Source organism: Daucus carota, chromosome 2 (genome assembly GCF_001625215.2).
Source record: "Daucus carota subsp. sativus chromosome 2, DH1 v3.0, whole genome shotgun sequence".
NCBI lineage: Eukaryota > Viridiplantae > Streptophyta > Magnoliopsida > Apiales > Apiaceae > Daucus > Daucus carota.
Genome location: NC_030382.2, coordinates 51588809 through 51610164, shown reverse-complemented (window position 1 = coordinate 51610164; position 21356 = coordinate 51588809). Strand labels below are relative to the sequence as shown.

General features: G+C 34.6%; 4 protein-coding genes across 4 annotated transcripts; 2 read left to right on the top strand and 2 right to left on the bottom strand.

The window, feature by feature from the left end:
• Positions 1-762: 762 nt before the first annotated feature.
• On the top strand, positions 763-4755 carry LOC108205846 (uncharacterized). Its single transcript, XM_017375937.2, has 2 exons — positions 763-1141; positions 4461-4755. The coding sequence occupies exon 1, from the start codon at positions 862-864 to the stop codon at positions 1126-1128; it is 267 nt and encodes an 88-aa protein (XP_017231426.1). The 5' UTR covers positions 763-861; the 3' UTR covers positions 1129-1141; positions 4461-4755.
• An 865-nt stretch (positions 4756-5620) lies between these two features.
• On the bottom strand, positions 5621-10846 carry LOC108205639 (glutamyl-tRNA reductase-binding protein, chloroplastic). The gene is made up of 5 exons (XM_017375631.2): positions 10232-10846; positions 10067-10147; positions 8858-8962; positions 8512-8661; positions 5621-6210 (listed from the first exon to the last, which is right to left on the bottom strand). Exons 1-5 carry the CDS (start codon positions 10688-10690, stop codon positions 5971-5973), a joined length of 1035 nt encoding a protein of 344 aa, XP_017231120.1. The 5' UTR covers positions 10691-10846; the 3' UTR covers positions 5621-5970.
• Positions 10847-11419: 573 nt separating this feature from the next.
• LOC108205911 (ATP synthase subunit epsilon, mitochondrial) lies at positions 11420-14088 on the top strand. The gene is made up of 2 exons (XM_017376037.2): positions 11420-11669; positions 13843-14088. The coding sequence occupies exons 1-2, from the start codon at positions 11483-11485 to the stop codon at positions 13869-13871; spliced, it is 216 nt and encodes a 71-aa protein (XP_017231526.1). The 5' UTR covers positions 11420-11482; the 3' UTR covers positions 13872-14088.
• Positions 14089-15368: 1280 nt separating this feature from the next.
• Positions 15369-20718, bottom strand: LOC108209681 (uncharacterized). Its single transcript, XM_017380723.2, has 9 exons — positions 20357-20718; positions 19989-20168; positions 19819-19894; positions 18947-19082; positions 18510-18624; positions 17586-17677; positions 17431-17500; positions 17241-17323; positions 15369-15826 (listed from the first exon to the last, which is right to left on the bottom strand). Exons 1-9 carry the CDS (start codon positions 20492-20494, stop codon positions 15733-15735), a joined length of 984 nt encoding a protein of 327 aa, XP_017236212.1. The 5' UTR covers positions 20495-20718; the 3' UTR covers positions 15369-15732.
• Positions 20719-21356: the final 638 nt, after the last annotated feature.

The window sequence follows — 21356 nt, the reverse complement described above, 5'->3', positions numbered from 1 at the left end:
CAATTTTAGAACTTGGTATGATGGCAGGTTCGACATCTAAAAGCAGTCGTTAATTCCGTAAAAGCATCTGGAAAGTATAATGAAGATTATTTTAATGATTAATATTAATATTACTTATTCCAAATTTGTGTTCAAATTTTTTCTAAGTAACATAGATGATATATTTTAATTAGGTGATTTATATGCAAGTTCTGTTATTATTAAGTGGAATCAATCATATATTGTGATTATGAATAAATTTGTAAATAATTTTTAGCCTATTTTTTCTATTTTAATATATGCTCGTAATGCTGTGGATCCTAATTCTGTCTTCAAATTTTCCCAAATTCTCTTTTAGATGCACGAATATTAAAACTCTTATTAAAATTGACTTTTGTTTATAATATTTTGTCCAACATATTTTTTGCCGGACTTCTCCATCTCAATGACGCTTGAAGAAATTTGACACACTACTTATGTCTTTTCTCTACATTTGGTTTTAGGCATATAAATCTAGAATGTTTAACGATATAATAAAATTATTTATTCATGATTAATATTTTTACAAAATTAAAATTTAATATAATTTTTACCTTAAAATTTTTAAAAATATTAATTCTAAATTTCAAAATATTTAAATATGTGTATTAATCTTCAAATTAAAAAAATGGAGTGAGCAAGAAAAGTAAATAAAAAGAAAATAAAAAAAGTCTTGCATTGTCAAGAAAAAAAAAGAAGAAGAATGTGTTACTACGAGAACTCTATATAAAACAAAAAATATGATTGGTCAAATTGATAGTGTGTACACCTCTCATCGCTCCCGATAAAAAAGCCCGAAGTCTAGGGTTAGGGTTGGCTTATTTCAGATCTAAAAACTTTCAAATGGCGATGAGGAATTTCTACAAGGAGATAAAGGGGTTGAAAGTGAAGGACCTTCCTGCTCACATGAAGCCGATGTTTACAATTGATTATCTGAAAGGATCTGTCAAGCGTGGATTGGATTCTTATCATGCTAAGTACATTCAGACCAGCTCTGTTGACCCTGTTTATCATGTTTGTTTTGGGGGTATGATCTTCTCTTATCTCGTTGCTCTTCCTGAGGAGCGTAGGCATCTTGAGCATCAGAAGCACGCCAAGGAAGGTCATTAATTGCTTAATTGAGGTATGGATCTCCCTCTCCCCCCCCCTCTCTCTCTCCCTCCCCTCTCCTGCCCTCTCTCCCTCCTCCCTCTCTCGATCACACTCTCGTGTGTGATTGTGGGTTCATTTTGTTTCTGTTGATTTGTGTTGCTGATTGCTTAATTTAAGTATTTATTACTTTGGTATAGACTAATTTGTTCCATTTCTTGTGATTTGTGTTGCTTGTATTGCTTTTGTCTGTGTTTTGTGTTTTGTGATTGATTGGGATGTGTTTTTGATCGGTATAATTCCGTTTTGAATTGTTTGCCCCTGTGTGGGATCATTAAAGTTGGTTACTGGTTTGTTTGGTTGGAATAAATTGAATGAGGTAGAACTGAAATAAAAAACTGGGAACGGGAAAAATGAAAGAAACGAGTTTTTTCTTTTATGATGTGTATGTGAAGATAATGATTATGGAGAAAATGGCTGTTCAATTTTAAATTTGTAGCATTGAACAACAGAGAAATGAATATACAATATTAAATATGTACTATGATTAAAGTAAATATAATCCTTCGACTGAAGAGAGCATAAGCTTCTCCCATAGCAACTGTTTTGACTTTGGGTCTCTGTTGAATGTGTCACTTTTTCTGTCTTAACATCAATTTGTCTACAACTGGTGTTACTGTTTTCAGTGTTGCCATCTTTCAGGACCTTACGGGCTTTATCACTTGTAATACTAAAGATCTCCTGTAGGCTGTATACTAGGAAGCACCGACTCGGGTACGGCGACACGGGACACAAGACACGGGATACAGGGATTCGCCAATTAGCAAAGAGTCCTGGATACGGGACACGGCAAAAAATAAATAGTATTTATAAAATATATAATTTATATATGTTGAATATTAAACAACTTCACACTTGAACTCATTGTCCCACTCGTATATTTATATAATCAAGTGATCTTTAGCAAATAGATATATAGAATGTATCTATATATAGGCTTTTGCTTATGTATATCAGATTAAATGATGAAAAACAGAGAGAGATAGCTAAATAATTATATACATATAGAATCTGTATACATATAAAAGACGTCTGGTATTAGGCTATAAACATTACTGGGCCTTTTTTAAAGTTGGGCAGAGGTTTTGGTTGCATGTCGGCTGCATTTGCGTTCCGACACGCCACATGGCGTATCGGATATGTACTCAGCCGTGTCGGTGCCTGTATATTGTTTGAATCGTCTAGGAAAATTCATTAATGTTCCAATTATCTACCTCTTTGTTTCAGTATGTAGCTTAGCCATATAGCCCCTATATGTCCCATACTGTGTCATTAAGGTCTGATTAGCTGGCCACTATTATTGTTCCTTGATAACGCTTCTTTAATGTTCTTACGAGGGGGAAGTCTCATGCTACTTTATGCATATCATATGCTTTCTCAATAAATTAATATAATGATATGCCATCATGGTCTTTATCTGTATATATGCACTATGTCTTGTTAAATGGTGGGTGACATCTAAATTAGGAATCCCTTTTCCAACTCGTTCTTCACTCGATTTCGTTACAATTTGTGGTATGGAATGCAGAATATTCAGAACAATTATTCATAGTAAGAGATGTTTCAAGAAATATTTGTCTGGATTTCTAAAGTTGCATAGGATTATAATGAAATAATACTATATAATTTACTAGACGCGATGAAAGATAGAGTAATTAATAATATTTTATTTGTTACCTTTTAATACATGTGAGTTTGCTGATCAGAATTCAAGTATATTTTATTTCTTTTGATTTGCATTGCTGATATGGTTAGTGTTTTGTGATTGAATATTGGATTGAGATGTGATTCAGATTGGTCTTATTCTATTTTGAATTGCTTGCTTGTGTGGGATTGATAAAGTTAGTACTTGTGTACTTTGAATTAATGGTCAATTTGGTGGAAAGATATTGAATGGGGGTAGAAATGAAATGAAATCTGTGAACAAATTAGAGGTGGAAGAAAAACTATAAAAGGGGAATGAAAGAAATTATTATTTTTCTTTTATGACGTGTTTGAGGAAAATGAGTAAGGAACGAAGGAGGAATGGTCATTCATTTCCGAATTTTTTGGGATTGAACAGTTGGGGAAGGAATGAAAATTTTACATATTTAATCGCAGTAGTGTGCATATCATTTAGTCACTTTTTTGGAGAAATTATAATCTTCCTAAGCAAAGGGAACATTAGTTTCTCTTCTAACAATGGTTTTTATTTTGAGTCTCAGCTGAGTATTTCACTTTGTATGTCGTGGCATCAATTTGTTTACGATTGGTGTCACTGATTTTAATATGGCCATCCTTCATTATTTTACATACTTTTATTACTTGTAGCTTAATGGATCTCCTGTAGGCTGTATAATGTTTTTACTGCTAGTGGAAATTCTAAGTGCCTGTGGGCCATACTATCTCTCTTCTTCTTCTTTTCCTTTAAGGCCCGATGGGCTGGTCACTGTGATTGTTTCCTTGATAATTCTTCTTAGTTATTTCTTCTGTGAGGGACTTTATGCTGCTTTATGCATATAGGTAGATTTTCAATAAAGCAACATAATGGTAGATAACATGTGTTAATTGCCATCATTGACTGTATATGTATGCACTAGTTTTTTTTTGATGATGAGTGACATCTGAATTAGGAATTCCTTTTCTACTTGTCCTGTACTCTATTTTGTTGCAGTTTGTGGTATAGTTTGTCATATATTCAGAACAAATGTCAGGAGTCGGACCTGTTTTGTGACAGTTATCTGGATTTCTAGAGTTGCTTAGAAGTAAGGTACTATAATACTATAAAATCTTACTGTATTCAAATAAAGGAAAGAAAGACTAATTATTTTCTAGGCGTTGCTAGTTATTCCATGTGAGCAAAAAGCTAATTAGAATTCAAGAATAATATGATACCTTAAAAGATAAGAAGAACTAGTGCTCGGACTAAGTTAAACAATCCCCTTGTGACCAATACTTTATTGATTCAGTAATTTCATATTTTCAATAGTGTATATGTGGTAAAGCATATTCCAAAGCAGTATTGAATAGGGTTGCCTTTGTGTCAGCTGTATATACAACGTATATCTTTGGTGATGAATTCCTTGACACCCCTTAATAGAACTGGATAATTATGTTGCTGTGTGTCAAGTGTTAGATTATATGAACCATGGGCACATTGGGTGCTGTATTTTACCCGGGGTTTGCCACAAAAACAAGTGAAACTGTGGTTACATGTTTAGCAACTTATCATGCTATTGAAGTGATAGTTAATATGAGGTTATCAAATTTTTGATGTTAAAACAATAATCTGATTGAACTCTGTCTTTTTGCAGCTTCAAGAAAATAAGGATTTGGTTCGCTGCTTTCCCTAAAAGGACAATGATGAAAGCCTTTTAGATTTTTTCTTTCCATCTTGCATGTAAACTGTCTTGTACTCTATACATCGTGGGCCATTTCTACCTCATAATAATTTTTGTGACATTTGTTTGAAGGTTCTAGTAAAGATGTTTTTGCGCTAGTAACCAAGTAGTTTGATTGGGAAACAGACTTGTTCACCTTTTGTTTAAATGCAGCTTGTATTGTTGGCAACACATCTTTAAAACAGTCTTAATTGGCTGGTTCTTTTCACATGGACCCAATTTAATACTTAAACTAACTGGCAAGATATTCAGTGATTGTTTAGTGAAATTTTGCTAGTCCTTGTCGGGACTTGGGAGTATATTTGCATGCATGTAAATGCGAGTCTCGAAACATATTTCAGAGATGAAATATAATAAGTAAAACAGCAGCAGAGCGCAGAGAGACGCTTCTGTAATTTAATTTCGCCACTGGTAACTGTATATAGATCAATATAGATAAATACTACCTCTATGCACTTTTGTGTTTTCACCCAAAAATGATTTAAAAAATCATAATTATTATATATTCATACAAGAATGTTATTTTTGAAATTTATAGTCGAAAATAACATTTTATTACAGGTTTTAAGAATGAATAACCCAATTTATTTAGATATTTGTCCCTTTTTATAAGAGATAATTGATGATAAGATGGAGATAATTATTAGTGTTAACTCGATAGTATGTTGATGATATTGTGTGGACGGAGATATATGATGATACATTTGTTAATTCGACGGTCAACGGTCATATATGGTGTTATATGTGTAATGAATGGTGATACATATGTAGATGCAAATGTTGATACATTTGTATAACATATGTGCAGATGAAAGCTTGATTGTCTATGATAAGAATTTTAAAAATAAAAAAAATTGAAATATTTTAAATTAGTTATTTCGTGAATGATTAATATATGATACCTGGAACGCGTAACATGTCAATAAAAAAATTATTTAGTTAATACCCATTCCGCAAATGGATAACAAGTGGTGCCTATCTGAAAATATGTATAATATGTTTTTAAAAAAATTATTGAATACAGTTGAATAGCCCAAGTGGTGATTTTGTGGTCATTTCGAGTGACATAAACATAACAAGTACAAACCATTTAGAGCACAAAATATAAAAATAGTTGGTTTACAGCTCAGCCAGGTCAACACATAAATCTTATGGTACTACTACTGGTACTCTGCTAGCCGGTATAATTCTTCAAGTCTCTTCCTCCCTGATCAATGCCGCTATTACTGCAAATGTTCCTTTACTTTTCATCATCCATATATAACTTAAAGCAGAGAGATGCTTTTTATCAAGACACCAATTTATAACAGCTTACTAGAAAATCTCTTCACCAGTGAAATCATCATAACCTGCAAGTCATTTCATCAGTGGAAACTCCTTGCAGGTTACAGCTATATCATGTAGAGAGTTTGGACGATGGCGCTCAATGGCTTCTGCTTGTGATTTTCTTCACTTGATTCACCTTTTTGTAATCTTGGGCATGATAATGCTTTTCCATTTCCCAAGCAAGTTGCGACATACAGTTAAAAGACGATTTTGCACCTTTCTCATCTGTGACTTCCCTGGGGAAAGGTATTCGAACCTCAAAGACATCATTTTGAGGAGAGGTTAAACGCACATCAAAACCTAACCGATCAACCCATATCATATTAGCTTTGGACACCTGCAAGAACAAGGAATATTTTATAAAGGCTCACCACAGAAGCTTCATCCAAGTCAAAAACTAACTTAGCAGTTTCTTATATATATAATATTTCAGCAATATTCTATTTTGAGATTAATGCTCTTGTAAATCTTAGAATGCCACTCCCGTGAAGTTGGACTGTCTCTGTCCACAGGTAAGATGACCTCGCTTTACCATTTAGGTTTGATCTGTCTATTATCATAATTCATTTGTGTGCTCATCTAATCATTAACCGAGACACCCTAGTATGACTTTAGGATTATAATAAAACATTTATAACAGATTTTAGATGGTTAGACACATAAATTCTATAGACCAGTCTATGTATTGATTTCCCTTCAACAAGATGGAAAATCATAAAAATAACTACCATAGAGAAATTCAGTATCGCTGGTTTGACTGTTGTGAAAATAATTAAAATGGTAGCATAATTGATATAAATAAGCTTATTAAGCTCAAATAAGAAATATTGGTCAATGAATCAGATTAAAAAAGTAAAAATATGAAAGTATGAATCTAAAAATAATAACACAAATTTACTTTTCAAACCAAAGCCAGAAGCCAAAATATACAAATGGAAATCTCGGATATCGTGAAGCTAGATATATACTACTATCCCTTACAAAAAAAGATATATACTACTATCATTTAGGTAATGAACCTAAAGCCTTTTTAATCTAATCCTAAGAAGCAAAAGTTTCAAGTACAATCATCATCTCCATAAATATGTCAAGCCAGCTCCATAATGATTTCAAGATTACAATAGCCATGTAATCTACCGGAAAGTAAGATTACAGATGATTCTACTTACCACCTCAGGATTGATATTAGGCGAAGGGGACTGGAAGGATGTGACACTAGAGAAATAAATTCAGCTTTCTGTATTACACAGGCCATGGTACAAAAAAGAAAAGGACTTCTAATGCCTTGAAAACAATACTACCGAAATATTTTGTAATGTCAGTAGCATTGACAGGTAAACTCAATATATCCATTTGTTAGAACTTGAGAACATGTCGAGTTGGTCATAGCTAGTCATTGTCTAGCCTTGTGTATATACTAAAATGATATTAGCTTCTTTGTTGTGATGAATAATAATCTTTTCACCACTCGTTTATTTCTCTCTACCTTATTTTGATTTGTCGAACCAAGAGATCCATGAACCGGATCCTGATGCATATAGATACAAATCAAATGCTCTATAACACCCCAGTACCACATGGATGAGTGTGGAGACTTTAGTTCACTTTAAAAGCATGACTACCAAATGCACCAACAAATCATGATATTTTGGGGGCCTGTGGTGGGCTTGTGGATTACCGCATTTAAGCCGGTGTATTTTGGCTTCCGATTCGGGAATCGGGACTTGACCCAATTTTCGAAAAAGAACTCTGTATCTAGTTTCTCGCATCTCCTATTTGACTTTCAATTATTGAAATCATGGGCATTCCAGTGATGATCCTATGTCCTTCTCATAATTAATTAATCCATGAAGTCAACTCTCAATTAATCTCAAGCAATTCGGTCATTAGAAATCACACTCAAGTTTCCTTTCTTTCCTTTTTTTTTTTTTTTTTTTGACAAGAAATCACTCTCAAGTTTATATACTCCTCTATCATGAAGTGTTGCACTTAACCAACAATCCGGAGTTATCTAAGGCACACACATAGGCACAAAGCACGGTGAGGAACATTAACCTCTTCTCGCTTGTCCTAGGCGAACCAACTTATTTAATGAAGTTCAATTTGAACTCTTTGAAAGGGGGAAAAATATTTTTCTTTCTTTTTCCTGATCTCATCTATCTTCTATAATCTGTACTAATTTCTCAGTATCTATTCTGCATGAAATCAACTACTGATTCTCAACAAAACTGCAGAATTGTTATCAACAGATCACATCTAGAGCTTGGGTAGCTTGAGAGCTTATTATATAATTGGATAGTACATAATTGCTCATGTTCAAGTTGTCCTGAATTATTAAAAATACTTGGGTAGCTTTAGAACTTATTAACATACATATAAAGGAGCATGCTTTGGTCCCAAGTGAGTCAAATTCTGTTAAAGAATTGAGAAATCTGACACGACTGACCCTATAAGAAAACAGAAACTCAATCAAAAAATGATATCAACGAGCATCTGTATAACACCCCCAAACCCACAGGCCTAACGCGTACCGGGCTAGGTGATGATGTTACATAGTTGTAGGCCCGTCCTTATAAAGGCATTCAAACTCAGCCAACTAACTGATGTGGGATATTATAGTTAACCCAAGAATACTAACCTGGAAATTTAAATCAACATATACGTTGCAAAAGCGGTGAATATCTTCCATGTTATTAGTGTTGATTTCCTGAATGATGCTTTCCGCATAGTCTCGGAGTGGGTCAGGTACTGCCATTTTGTAGTCCAAAGAAGTAAACCATACACCATCCTGAAAGAGTGTTTACAGTAAGTTAAACAAGTGACGAAGGATTACGGTTATGTATACGTTCATGATTTAACAATTTTAATTCACAGAGAGATGCATACCCTACCATTCCCATACAAGCTATCATCTCATCATAAAGTATTAAACACCTATAAACTGAAAGACTTGCAAGAACCTAATAGTGTATGATTCAACATACCTCCATAAAATCTTCAGTCTGAAGTATGCGTTCCACAGCAACAATATGTATGAGTTCTTCGTCCACATCTTCATTAAACCTCTTTCTCCATATTGATTGAAACTTCTGAGCATACCAGACAATGGAGAAATTAGAATAAAGATACAAGGTTTTGTTATATGTAGGACCTTAAAGTTAGGACTAATGTTAGACCATCTAGTTTTTATATTTGTAGTGCAGTGTACTGCACATATTATTCATACAACTTTGTAGTATACACACTGCAGTAGGTATTCAAAAACCTGCATGGTCTAACATTAGCCGCCACATTTTTGCCTGAAGATACAAATGAATATATTATAATCCTTAAAACCAAATATCAGGTTCGTGACAAGTTATCGTCACCCTTAATAGGTTAACACGACATCATAAGAGTGTATCACAAATTAATAAATCTCAAGTATACGGTGTATAGCTCCCCACATGGAATACTAATATATTGTCCTCAATACAATCTCTACACACCATATATTCAAGTAGTTTTATACTTTTATCTGAACTTAAAAAATATGAGATGTTATTATACTAGTTTTCAGAATAAGGACAATTTCTCCTTGTCGCGAATACTTAAAAAATTAACCTCCGGATCTATTCTGGGAGTGACACTCCGTACCTGAGTCCACATAGGAGCCATGATGGCAATGTTTTTTATAAAAATGTATTGTCTAATATAGAAGTTATATAAGCAAAATAAAACCAAAGATATAACATCCAAAAAATTAACTATAAACTAGACTGGATATATGAAATAATATAGTATGTAGACCAAATGAGGGTAAATTATGAAGAAGAAACTATTAATATAATGAATAAACAAAATATATTGGCAAGTCTAAGAACGGACAGGACTTGGCATTGATTGTGAACTTCAGGATTATGAATAACAAAACTCATTTATTCTTAACGTTGGTATAAATAACTAAGATGAAGCCCTTTTTACCACATTTTCACAAAAGTTTTCACAAATTAATACTTTAGATAGCCAGACCTCATGACCACATTGAGGTGAGCGCTGCCTGTATATGTTTCCATGGGATTTCTCAGTATGCTTATGACCACATTGTGTGTGTTGGATTAAGTTATTTCGAGAATAATTGTATACAATGAATATGCCCATCATCATAATTTACAAGATATAAACAAAGAGAAGGACAGGGTCTCGAAAACGACCTTCAAGTCAGATGCATCTTGAGGTTTGTCAAGACAGCCCTGAATGGTACACTGGGGAGTCCTCAATCCACATTGCTCCAACTGTCCAGTTCGAAACACATCAATAAAAAGAGCAATAAAATAATCTGTTATTAATACGAAACACGGGAGTGCATAACACGAAACCTGGACATGGAGACTGGATTTAGAGTCAGAGGGGAAAAAAGAGGGGTTCAAACAGAGAATGGGAGTGCCTTGTTGAGGCTCCACCGCAAAGCGAACCCCGATACCAAGAGGAAATCCCTGGGGAGTCAAAGTAGAAAGAGTGGCTACTGAAGTCAACTCCATGATGGTTCTCGAAACCTCTGCGGGGCTTGGTTTGGTGCTGGTACTTGTAATTTCAGTTGCTGCTGGAGGAGAAGCCACTGAAGACAAGACACGAAAGGGACTGAAACGACGACGTCGTTTCAATGTGAGAGCGGCGGCGTTGTGGGGTTTAAATTGGGGGAATGAAATAGCTGTTGATAGCGGGAGAGTGTGTGATTGGTGTTTGTGATGAGTTGAAGAGGAGTTGATTGTTGTTAAGGGGATGATTGGAGAATGTATGGAGAGATTGGAGAGTGAAGATTGGGTTGGTAGAATCATCTTTGTTTTGCTTGAATTCCTTGGATTTTGCTGCTCTGGCTTTCTTGCTTGCTCACCTGCTTTTGTTTTGGAAATAGATGATGATGATGATGATATTGCAGATTGGATTGGGATGTGAATTTCCCGTTAAGCAACCCCAGCGGGCCCAGCCCGATTCACCAAATTCACTTTCCTCTTTTTTCCTTATCTTTTTTTTTGGTATTTATTTTCAGCTGTAACAAATTTATCTTATATCATTTTAACTAATTATTTTGTTTAAAAATCTTTAACATACTTAACAAACAATATAATGAGAATTTAATTACTCACGATATAAATTTATATCACATCAAAAATTTACAGAAACCCATATAAGAATTAAAAACGAAATTTGAATCAATAATATTTATTTCATATATAATATATGAATACCAAAACAGTTATATTTTAATTTTAAAATAAAATAACTATATATATTATAAGTTATAAAATATAATTTAATAAAATATCTTTTTGAATAAAAGTGTAGAATTTAGAATATTTAATAAAAATAATTAAAATGTGTAGGGAAACTACGTGAAAACTAAAAAGAATTAGAGGCACCGAGAAAGCAGATAACGTAAAAAAATTTAATCCTGGGCCAGACTATTAGGCACTAGGCCACTAGCACTATAGTCAGCCCAGTCCAGACCAAAACACGCACACGCACACGCCCTCTATTGATAAATTGGGTTTTAATTGGCCGGGTATAGCTTAGACTCGTACAGTACAGAGAGAGGTACAGAGCTTAGAGTTGAAGAGATCAAAAAATCAATGGCGTCAAGTGGAGCTGCCGTGCCATTCTGGAGAGCTGCAGGGATGACATACATAAGCTATTCAAACATATGTGCCAGCATGGTGAGGAACTGTCTCAAAGAGCCTCACAAAACTGAATCCATTTCTCGCGAGAAGGTTCATTACTCCGTTTCCAAATGGGTCGATGGCAAGCCTCAAAAGCCCAGTATGCTCTCTCTCTCTCTCTCTCGTTTCAGATCTATGTTTTATATTATCCGTTTAATTACATTTCGGTATTCGCTGCATATTATTCTGTTTAGGGTTTCATATATTTCTAATAACTAAGATCTGTTATTACTTTTTGACCTATAAAGTTGACATCCCTTTGTAATGTCTCTGGCTCTTGATGATGTCAAACTTGGTTTGAGCGGTGATGGTTACGGAAACTGATTGGAAGTTGGAGTAAATGAATCTGTAGGTTTAGTGATATATGTAATTAAAAGGTCGTGTTTGGTTAAGGAAGGGCTGTTTTGGTGCTTATGTTTATGTTAATTGATTGTATTGTTTATGTTTTTCTTAATTGATTGGGTTGAGTTGTTTTAATGTATAGTATTATACATACACATACACATAAAATTAGTAATAGCAGGGTATCTCCAATATAAAAACAGATAGTTGACCTAATACCTAGCTTGATTTTGCTCTATATCTGCTTAGCACCACCAAAAGTTGGAAACTTCTTATGATCAGCGGCTAGAATGGTACTTATATTACTTCTATTGATCGAGCTTTAGAAGCTCTTTTTATATCATACCACCCCTTAATGATGTGGTTATTTATATGGCTGTGTGATGTGTTCTATTAAAAAAATTTGGTAGCAGTGGCTTGTTTTTCGTCTGGTATAGTTGAATGCTTCTATGTTAATACTATGAAATTCCACCAGAAATCGCTGAATGCATTAAAAACATTATAATTTTCTGGCAGGTTTTTTTTTGTGGTAAATCGAATAGAAGCCACCCCTTTGGTCCTATTGGTACTCATAATGTGTTCCTACATTAAGCCCATCCTTAAGTCAAGCTTCACTTCTATTATTAGCAAACTTTTTAAAACCCAGTGTCCTTGTGAAATTATATTTGTAGCCTTTTTTGGTTCTTGCCTGATGGCCACTGAACACCACCCCCATACTTTTAGGTTCTAAATAACTATAACTCTGCAAGGGTCTGATTCTTCTGTGTGATAAATGAGACATATATAGTGCAAATGGCTTGAAGTGAGTTAAGTGTCAGTTTGGAAAATATGTAAGGGTATGCTATATCATTTTTGATTGACAACAAAAGACTGTATTTAACTTCTTTTTTGATCCTCTCAAATCAAAACACTGAGTAGTCCAGTATGTACTCTTGTAGAGATTTCTGCTTTACTTTCAGATTTGAAGCCCAATTCTTACCATCTGCATCTGCTCAGAAAATTTAATACCTTAAACTAATTTATAGTACTTGAGTGCACGGCCGATTTTAAGAGGCCTGCCACTAATATTGAGGCAATCATCGTATTGAAGCCACTTAAAAATACGTGGATTGATGAGATGAGCAGACCTTATTCAACAGGAACGAATGTGTATTCTGCCAGTGACACACATTTATGATCATCAGTGTAAGTTGAGGTACCACTAGGAAGAGGAGCTGCTGGTCCCCGATATTTGACTGTCTATCGTGGAACGTTAGTCCTTTTAAACACTGTGTGGCTCCTGCAGCTTCTCCAGAAAGGGGAAACAAATACACCTTTCACATAAAATTGGCATGGTCTTCGATAGCTTTTAGTAGCATCTGAGCCTGGAATCAGTTTCTTGCTGTATACTTGTCAGCTTAAATTGTGTTCTTTCTCTGGACAAACTAAAGAAACGCCTTCCTTACAAGTCTCTTCACTTCCATAATAGAGCAAAACAGTAGATTAGACCAATGTAGATTAAATCAATATAAATTGTACTGTGCAATCCTGAGGTGTAGATAAAAATCTAAACATTTGCCTCTTGTTATTTTTTTATAAGAAGGCTCGGTGTTATTTTTGAGGCAAATTTATTCAATTCCTAGAATGCCCACATAACTGCTCTACGCAAAAAAAAGGACATCCTCATTTTGGATCTTAGTGGGAGATCCTCGTGTTTGCCTCAATTCAATTTACTTTGATCTATATTTGTCTTTCTGCTTATTATTTTGGACAAATCACAAATGTCTGTTTATTTGAATATTATTTTACATAATAATCTCTTTACCTATTCCATAGTCTCTTTATTCTTATACTCTTTAGTGTGTGAGTTTTTTTTTTGAAATAAAAGTGCTCCGGATGTCCCATAGATATGTTTCCTCTTTTTTGATACTCTGTCTTGATTTTCCTGGCAGCTGTGCGCTCAGATGACCCTGATGCATGAGGCTAAAGGTTGCTCCACAGCATACTTAAGTTTATTTTAACCTCCTGCAAATCTCTTATATGCTCCTCAATTTTACTGGATTTGATATCTTTGTAATGCATTTGCACCTTTAGACGATGTTCGTCTGTCTGGCTACTGATTAGCGGTAGAGCTATTATTTTGAATAAACAGTACTGCTACTTTGTTTTTTGGCCGATAAAAGAAATCTTTGAGGGCATATCGTGGAATATAAATTCAAGTTATATTCAAAATTTGTGCATTTCATGAGGACTTTTGAAAATTCATGACCATTTTGAAATACAAAGCAAAAAAGGAAAAAAATTTATAAGATCACGACAGTGATCCAAATAATCGTGTTGCAAATTTAATTAGCACCATCGCTTGTAGTTATATAACAAGCACGGATCTCCTCTATACAAATAAGTAAGGGTTCACGTATATTTTCATCTAGAAAATGTTTGCAATACCTGACATTTTCATCTAGAAAATGTATGCAATACTTTACATTCTCAAAAAGAACTGAGGTAATATTACAATTTTAGCTTCTATTGCTGTAAACTGTCTTCCATTTATATTTTACTGATTTTAAAATTTTAATTTATGGCAATACGAGCTAAAGACTACAAGTTTATACTCCCGTTATTTAGTTAGTATTTAACATGTTGATATTGTAGCTGCAGTCTATTCACTTTCTTAACATGTTGGATGATATTATCACCAGTCTTGTAACAAAAACACAAATTTTGCAGACGCTTTCCACACAATCTATATTAAAGAGTATACAATTTTATTTAACAATTAGAAGTATATATTAAAAGGATGATAACATACCATTTAGACAACCCTCATAATTTAACGTTATAGTTCTAAAATTTATAGAGGGGTCCTACTTGCCATACAGGCAAATAAGCACATGAGCATTACTTCCAACTTCAATATATATATTCATTACTCTTTTTCTTTTTGACAGAGTACTTACATATTACTTGAAAAAAAGCATTGCGATGACATCACTAACAGAACTAGCAGAAAGCCAACTAAATTTTAAGGTATTCTCCACAACAAAGTCAGAATACTATCCGGGTGAATACAAAAGCCATAAACCGCAGAGTGATATACACCGAAGATGCCTTGCCCCATCCCTTAACATAAGCATCTGCTAGCCTTCAATCTTCTTAGATAAAATCCAAGCCTTTTTGTGTTAACTTCCTGCATACATCAGCAGCATATGTCCCAAGGTTCTTCATTTAAAAACATTTTGATACTGTTGCACCATCACAATTAGTTTGCTTAGTGAAGGATGATGATATATATTCTCTACTAAAGCTGAATGACTAATTATAGTTATACTCGGTTCAAATCATGATGAATGTGGAAGGATCTTCAACTCCATGATACCATGGTCAATGGATACTCATGATCTCATGCAATGCATGAACTCACTGACCTTTATATAAACAAGATGTGCTGACATGTAACAAACAATGTAATGGGGGCTCATCTAACTGACATGACACTTTTACTATATTGCTGATAACAGAATGGACATGAAAAGGGGAGAAACCGGCAATCAAGTCCAAGAATCATCTCAAAACACATGCAGTACTCTACATAACATAACTAAGCCTTCAATAACAAATAATTCTAAAATGCTGCTGCAAATGCATGTTTTGCAGTATTAAAACATAAAATGACCAAATAATATGTTCATGATAACACTGAGTGCATTCAAATGTGAAGGGATGCTAATGCTGATGTCTTGATGATGAAATGGATGCGTGCAACAGCTGCATGATGCATCCTATCAAAGTAGTAGTTTGTATTGATCATAGCATAGAGAACAGAGTACATCCCCTTCCAGCTACTGGTAGGTCAAGGGTGGTGGAGCTCCATTCGGGCCTGGGGCCACAGAGTGGCCAAAATCTTTCCTTCTCCCAAATGGGTTCTTTGAATATGTTTCTAGAAGTTAAGAATCACAATAACACCGCAAAAAGTGACAGATACTGTGCAGAAAAACCAAATTGACAGCACAGAACATGCTCGCAAGCTTTACAAGCCATATGGACCAAGCATAATGAAGAAACTTAAACAAACTGCATCCCGCATCACTAGTACTAAACCTTCAGTAACAATAAACCAAGTGGAAGTCGTGTGCATACTAATACATAGTCCATTGATTCAAAAAGTGTAAAATGCTTTATAGTAATGCTCATTTCCCAAAGTTTTTAAGATTCTGAAACCTTTTCTACTAGGTCATATATTATTCTGATAAAATATTTTCTGTTTCTTTAACAAACAGAAGTTGCAATTTAGTTGCACACCTATTAAGTAAATATATTTTCTAAAGCACATATTTGTATATTATATTGTAAGGAAAGCCACAGAGAAATAAGTCGAACACTGATAAAATGGTATACCCAAGGATGATGATAATTACTTACTATATCCGGTGGAGGGGTACAAGCCTGTCAAGCTAATGTGTTCAAAAAAAAATCTAACGTAAAGGACTCCTTCATATATGTTTGGCATTATATAGTGCAAAACAGGATAACCAAAAGTTTCCTGTGAAAAAGAGAGGATTCTTGGGGGCAAAAACCACCTAGTTCACAGCAATTATGCTATTAAAAATCAGTGCAAGGCCAGAATTAAGAGACCTATTGTTAGGATTGCACTAAGAACTGCTTTAGCATATTTGTCAGGACTAGTACTCGTACAGACCACAAGTCTATTATTACTGGTCTAAGTAGGACAGTAATGTATCAAGATCAGTAGTGCAAGGGCAAAATTAAGAGACCTAAAGTTAGGATTGCACTAACAACTGCTTTAGCACATTTGCCAGGACTAGTACTTGTACAGACTACAAGTCTATTAGCATTAGTCTAAGTAGGAAAGTAATGTATCAATACCAATACTGGGACTTTAGCAAGGGTAGTAGTGTCATTTCAGTTTATTAATAGTTGACACTACAGCTTATGAATAGTTGTTACTTAGGGTCTGTCTATAAATACTTGTGGGGTATTTACACTTGGATGTTATGTTGAATTTGAATATCAGAAAATGGAAAACACTTTTCCACCAGTCTTTCTCTCTCTAGGTTTTCTCCTATAACAGAATTCTCTCTCTAGTTCTTCATTCTTGCTTATTTGTTGCTAAACCTCCCATTATCTACCTGTTTCAAGCCTTAATCTAGATATTATCTTCTGTTTCTCTGCTTGAGTTACCGTTAAACTCATAGAAGAGCACAAAAACATTTCAAAATCAGATACAATTCAGGAACTCATTGATTCCTGATACCTAATAAACAAATGCCATAGATTGGTGAAATGTAGAAGGGACCAATCATATTTAGGACAGAACTATAAAGGATATTGTATTCGCATCCCAATCGATCCGGAGCTAGGGATAATAGCACCCTGCAAGCTGTGGTGCACATTGGTGGCACTATTTACATCCTGCACAAGAGGACAGAAAATCCATGCAATGAGACCTAGATATTTATTAAATAGAAATGCATGAGATGCACTAAAATATGGAGTATGGACAATAGAAAGATACATACTTCGAACTCGATGAAGCAAACAGTGTGCCTTTCCTGTCTCAGCACTTTCATCTGCTTATAACCTGGTTGTCTGCATATGAAGAAGTATAAAATATAACAGAAGAATTTAGCAACAATGACTACAGTTATAAAACAGGCTCAAGTAAAATCCATACACACTAAAAATGCCTCTTAGCTCCTCCTCATTTATGCTCTCTCCGAGATTGCCGATGAAAAGGGTATTGCAGGGAGGGTTATCTTTGGTGTTCTGCAAAATATAACGTGTCATTTCACAGCAGCAGAACATAACACATAACAAGCATTCAAAGCAACAAATCCCAATAAAAGTTGTCCAAAAGAGTATGAGGTGCTCATATGAGGCTTCTAAAACATTATCATTTTAAGTCGTTAACACCCTCATCACAGAAGTGTGAAAATATAAATACAAGAACTGGTGACAGTAACAAACGTTAAATCAATCTCTAAATTTCAGGCAAACTGTGAAGTGTCACATTGACATGATAAGTCACTACAAAAACAGTCTCACAATGTTCAAGAACTACTGAACTTATATTTCAATTTTCACTACTTGCTCATCAAGTATCACACTACCAGAAGCAATTAACCTCTCAGCCAAAAAGGTACATTTAATTAAAACATTCAGTAGCTCGTAGCATACCAAGCTTTTGCAAAGCAAAAATCAAATGTGTGAATGTGTAGAGAGAGTGAGACTTATTATTACACCAACGCTACTTGGTGATCTTTATAACAATACTCATATTTCATTTTCACTAGGAAAAATATTTATATAAAAAAGGTCATGGCCAGGCTTAGTAGCACTGTAACCAGCGTTGGCTGTTGGGGTATACCTGGATAGTGACAGTTTGAAGTATGTTCCTGTGTGGCCTCACCACATTACCATGAGCATAAATATAACTTTGCTTGGAACAATAGATTAACACTTTTTTCAGAAAAACTATGAAGGGGAAAATATCACAAGTGCTGAAGAATTTGATGCAGGTGCATAACATCAAAGTGCTGAGGAATGTAAGTGTAGAAAAATCAAGAGCACATTACAATAACACCTAAAGAGGAAATACCTGAACGGGTACATAACTGCTAGGTGCTTGTACAGGAGCAGGAGCAGGCATTTGCATTGGAGGAACAGGATAACCGCCATATGGGTCATAAGGTGGAGGAGGTGGAGCCATGTAACTGCAGCAGTAAACCAAAACTGTGAGACATGAAAGGCGAGAGATGAAATAATTTTTTTCAACATACCTTATTTATACGGTGTGGTTTTTTTGTAAAGCAATATTATCATGAGATTTAAATATTAAATGAAAACAGAATCTTATAATAATAGTGGCCAGTACTATCCTTTCCCAAATGTGGTCTGTCCTTGAATATATCAGTTAAAAGTTAAAACCTCATTTGGAGATGCAGTAAATGCAAAATAAATTACGGCCCAGTAAAAATGTATAACAAGGTCCGTCTACATGTTCCGTTTACTATGATGTGCCAGATATACACTCACCCATGTGGACCCCAAACTGGCGCAGGAGGAGGTGGGGGGTGAAAAGGTGATGGACTTGAATAACCCGTATGTGTATAATCACCTCCGGTACGCATGCGTTTACTCTGATCATAAGCATTTGAATCAACAACTATACCTGTATATTGTGGACCTCTATAAGAATTAGTACCTTAAAAATCCAGCAATAATGGAAAATAACTGAATATTGATATATTAATACAATCACAGCATCTCAATAGTGTAGTTAAACAAAGTACACAATAATACATACAAGAACAATATGAGCTGTAGTGTTGAACTTCTAGTTTCTAAAACATCATGGCTCGTGAGAGGTGAATTTTCCTAAAGCAGGAATTTATCCCAGTTTTCAGTTGTTAATTAATATGTAATCGAGTATGCCTTATGAGTTACAGATATATACTAGGCTCGCTAATTAATAAACCTCAGTGCAACTTTATTTCAATATGATCTACTATGCTGAGTTCAAATTCAACAATTTTGCTCAGTATCATGAAAAGCAATGTTTAATTGATATCAAGGAATTCTAATTCATTTTAATGTGTATTGCATACCTTGTGTTGGTTTATATCAGGATGTGTTTGATTATACTAGCAAGTGTAATACTGTAATTTGCAATTCTGTACATAATGATCACAAATGTGTGAAGCATGTTCAGGGTGCATGTGCGCCTATTGACTCTAGGCCGTGCAATGACCAGTACCTTAATTTCATCAAGGATGATTATACGCCAATAACATTATCATTATATGACAGTTATGATTGAAATTCAAGTATCTAGGACATAATACAAGCACAATAAGAACTGTAAGTATATCCTCAACAGATAATGACAATTTTAAATATATACCGACCCCGTTTCACAAATAGATTCTTCTTTGCCATTTCAGTGTGCAGAACCGAATTGGATTCAGCATCAAAAACCATATCCTAAAGACAGCCAAAACACAATATGTAATCCAGCAAAGATGGCGGAGAGTTAAAGAATAAGAGAGCATTGGTCTACTGAGAGCAGTGACTTAACCTGGAGAGCATCTCTAGCACCAATTGCAAATTGCGGAGTAGTGAACAAAGCAAAACCCATAGGATGTTCACCTTTGAAATTGACCTGCGAAGCCTCATAACCCGGAAACCATCTAAGCAAATTCTGTAACTCTCTCTCCTTGACATCCTCAGGAAGACCCGAAATAAATATAGTCCTAACCTAATCATTGTAATTAAAATCAGGTATTAAATAAAACCAGCAACATCAATTAAGAATCTAATTATCTAATTGAACTTACTATGTACACGGGAGAGAGGGAGGGGGATGGAGGGGGGGGGGGACTGGGAGAGAGCGAGAGAGAGGGGGGGGGGGGGGGGGGGGGAGAGAGAGAGAGAGAGAACGAGTACCTCGTCGTTGAGGACAGGCATGGGCTGGTGAGGTGGGGGGCCAACAGCGGCGGGAGGAGGAGCAGCGGCAGGACCAGGAGGAGGCGGCGCCGGAGGCCACTGGTGATGGTGGTAGGGATGAATTCCTGCACCAGCCATCTAATGTATGGATCCCCACGCCACTCCCTCGATGTCTGGGGGTGTGTGTGTGTGTATAGGTGACTAGCAGTAACGAGTAGTTGTTGGAAGTAAGGTGGATCGGATAAATTGAGTTGAGATGATGATGCAATTGCCGGATTTGGGTTAGGGTTTGCAAAAGGGTGGAGGAGAGTGCTGCTTTCAAACCAACTTGTCCCTGCTGCTATCAACGATTAACTTATCTGATTATCTCTGCAGGATAATTATAAAATCATTCAATTCCTGTTTAAATTGTTTCAGTTAAATAAAAATAATATATTATTACTTTCATTTTTTTTAATAATATTGTTATTCGATGAACTTATCTTTACAAAATAATTGATAAATTCATTCCTTCGATTTATGTTATTTTAACTAATTATAATAACATATAACATATTATTTAATAATTAATAATAGTATAAATAATTTACTTGTTATTAAAACTTATTTTTAATATAATAATAATAATATTAATATTAATATTTGACAGAGGTTTTTTAAACGGTTCGAGCCCTCATGATAATTTGTACTAATAAATCTATTATATATCTAATAGAGCAAGGTTGAGTAATTTAATTCAAAATGCCAAATTTGCCCTTTGCCCATACACATATTTATATACTATATAAAAGGTCATTATTGACTTTAATCCTAACGTATTGCCATTAATGTCTAATCATTAATATACATTAATTACCTTATAATTAAAACTTCAAAATATATATATATATATATATATATATATATATATATATATATATATATGTATATTATATTTATAATCACGATTTAATAACAAATAAATAAATATCCAATGCTGTAAAAAGCATAAATCAGAAAA

Bases quoted from the DNA above. Each gene is read 5' to 3' on its own strand.
- LOC108205846 (XM_017375937.2), top strand. From the start codon at position 862: ATGGCGATGAGGAATTTCTACAAGGAGATAAAGGGGTTGAAAGTGAAG.
- LOC108205639 (XM_017375631.2), bottom strand. From the start codon at position 10,690: ATGATTCTACCAACCCAATCTTCACTCTCCAATCTCTCCATACATTCT. The intron at 10,148-10,231 runs GTTTCGTGTTAT...CGAACTGGACAG, and splicing joins AATCCAGTCTCCATGTCCAG to TTGGAGCAATGTGGATTGAG. The intron at 8,963-10,066 runs GTCGTTTTCGAG...TGGTATGCTCAG, and splicing joins AAGATGCATCTGACTTGAAG to AAGTTTCAATCAATATGGAG.
- LOC108205911 (XM_017376037.2), top strand. From the start codon at position 11,483: ATGGCGTCAAGTGGAGCTGCCGTGCCATTCTGGAGAGCTGCAGGGATG. The intron at 11,670-13,842 runs GTATGCTCTCTC...TTTTCCTGGCAG, and splicing joins TGGCAAGCCTCAAAAGCCCA to CTGTGCGCTCAGATGACCCT.
- LOC108209681 (XM_017380723.2), bottom strand. From the start codon at position 20,494: ATGGCTGGTGCAGGAATTCATCCCTACCACCATCACCAGTGGCCTCCG. The intron at 20,169-20,356 runs GTACTCGTTCTC...TACAATGATTAG, and splicing joins TGCCTGTCCTCAACGACGAG to GTTAGGACTATATTTATTTC. The intron at 19,083-19,818 runs GTCGGTATATAT...CACAATATACAG, and splicing joins GAATCTATTTGTGAAACGGG to GTATAGTTGTTGATTCAAAT.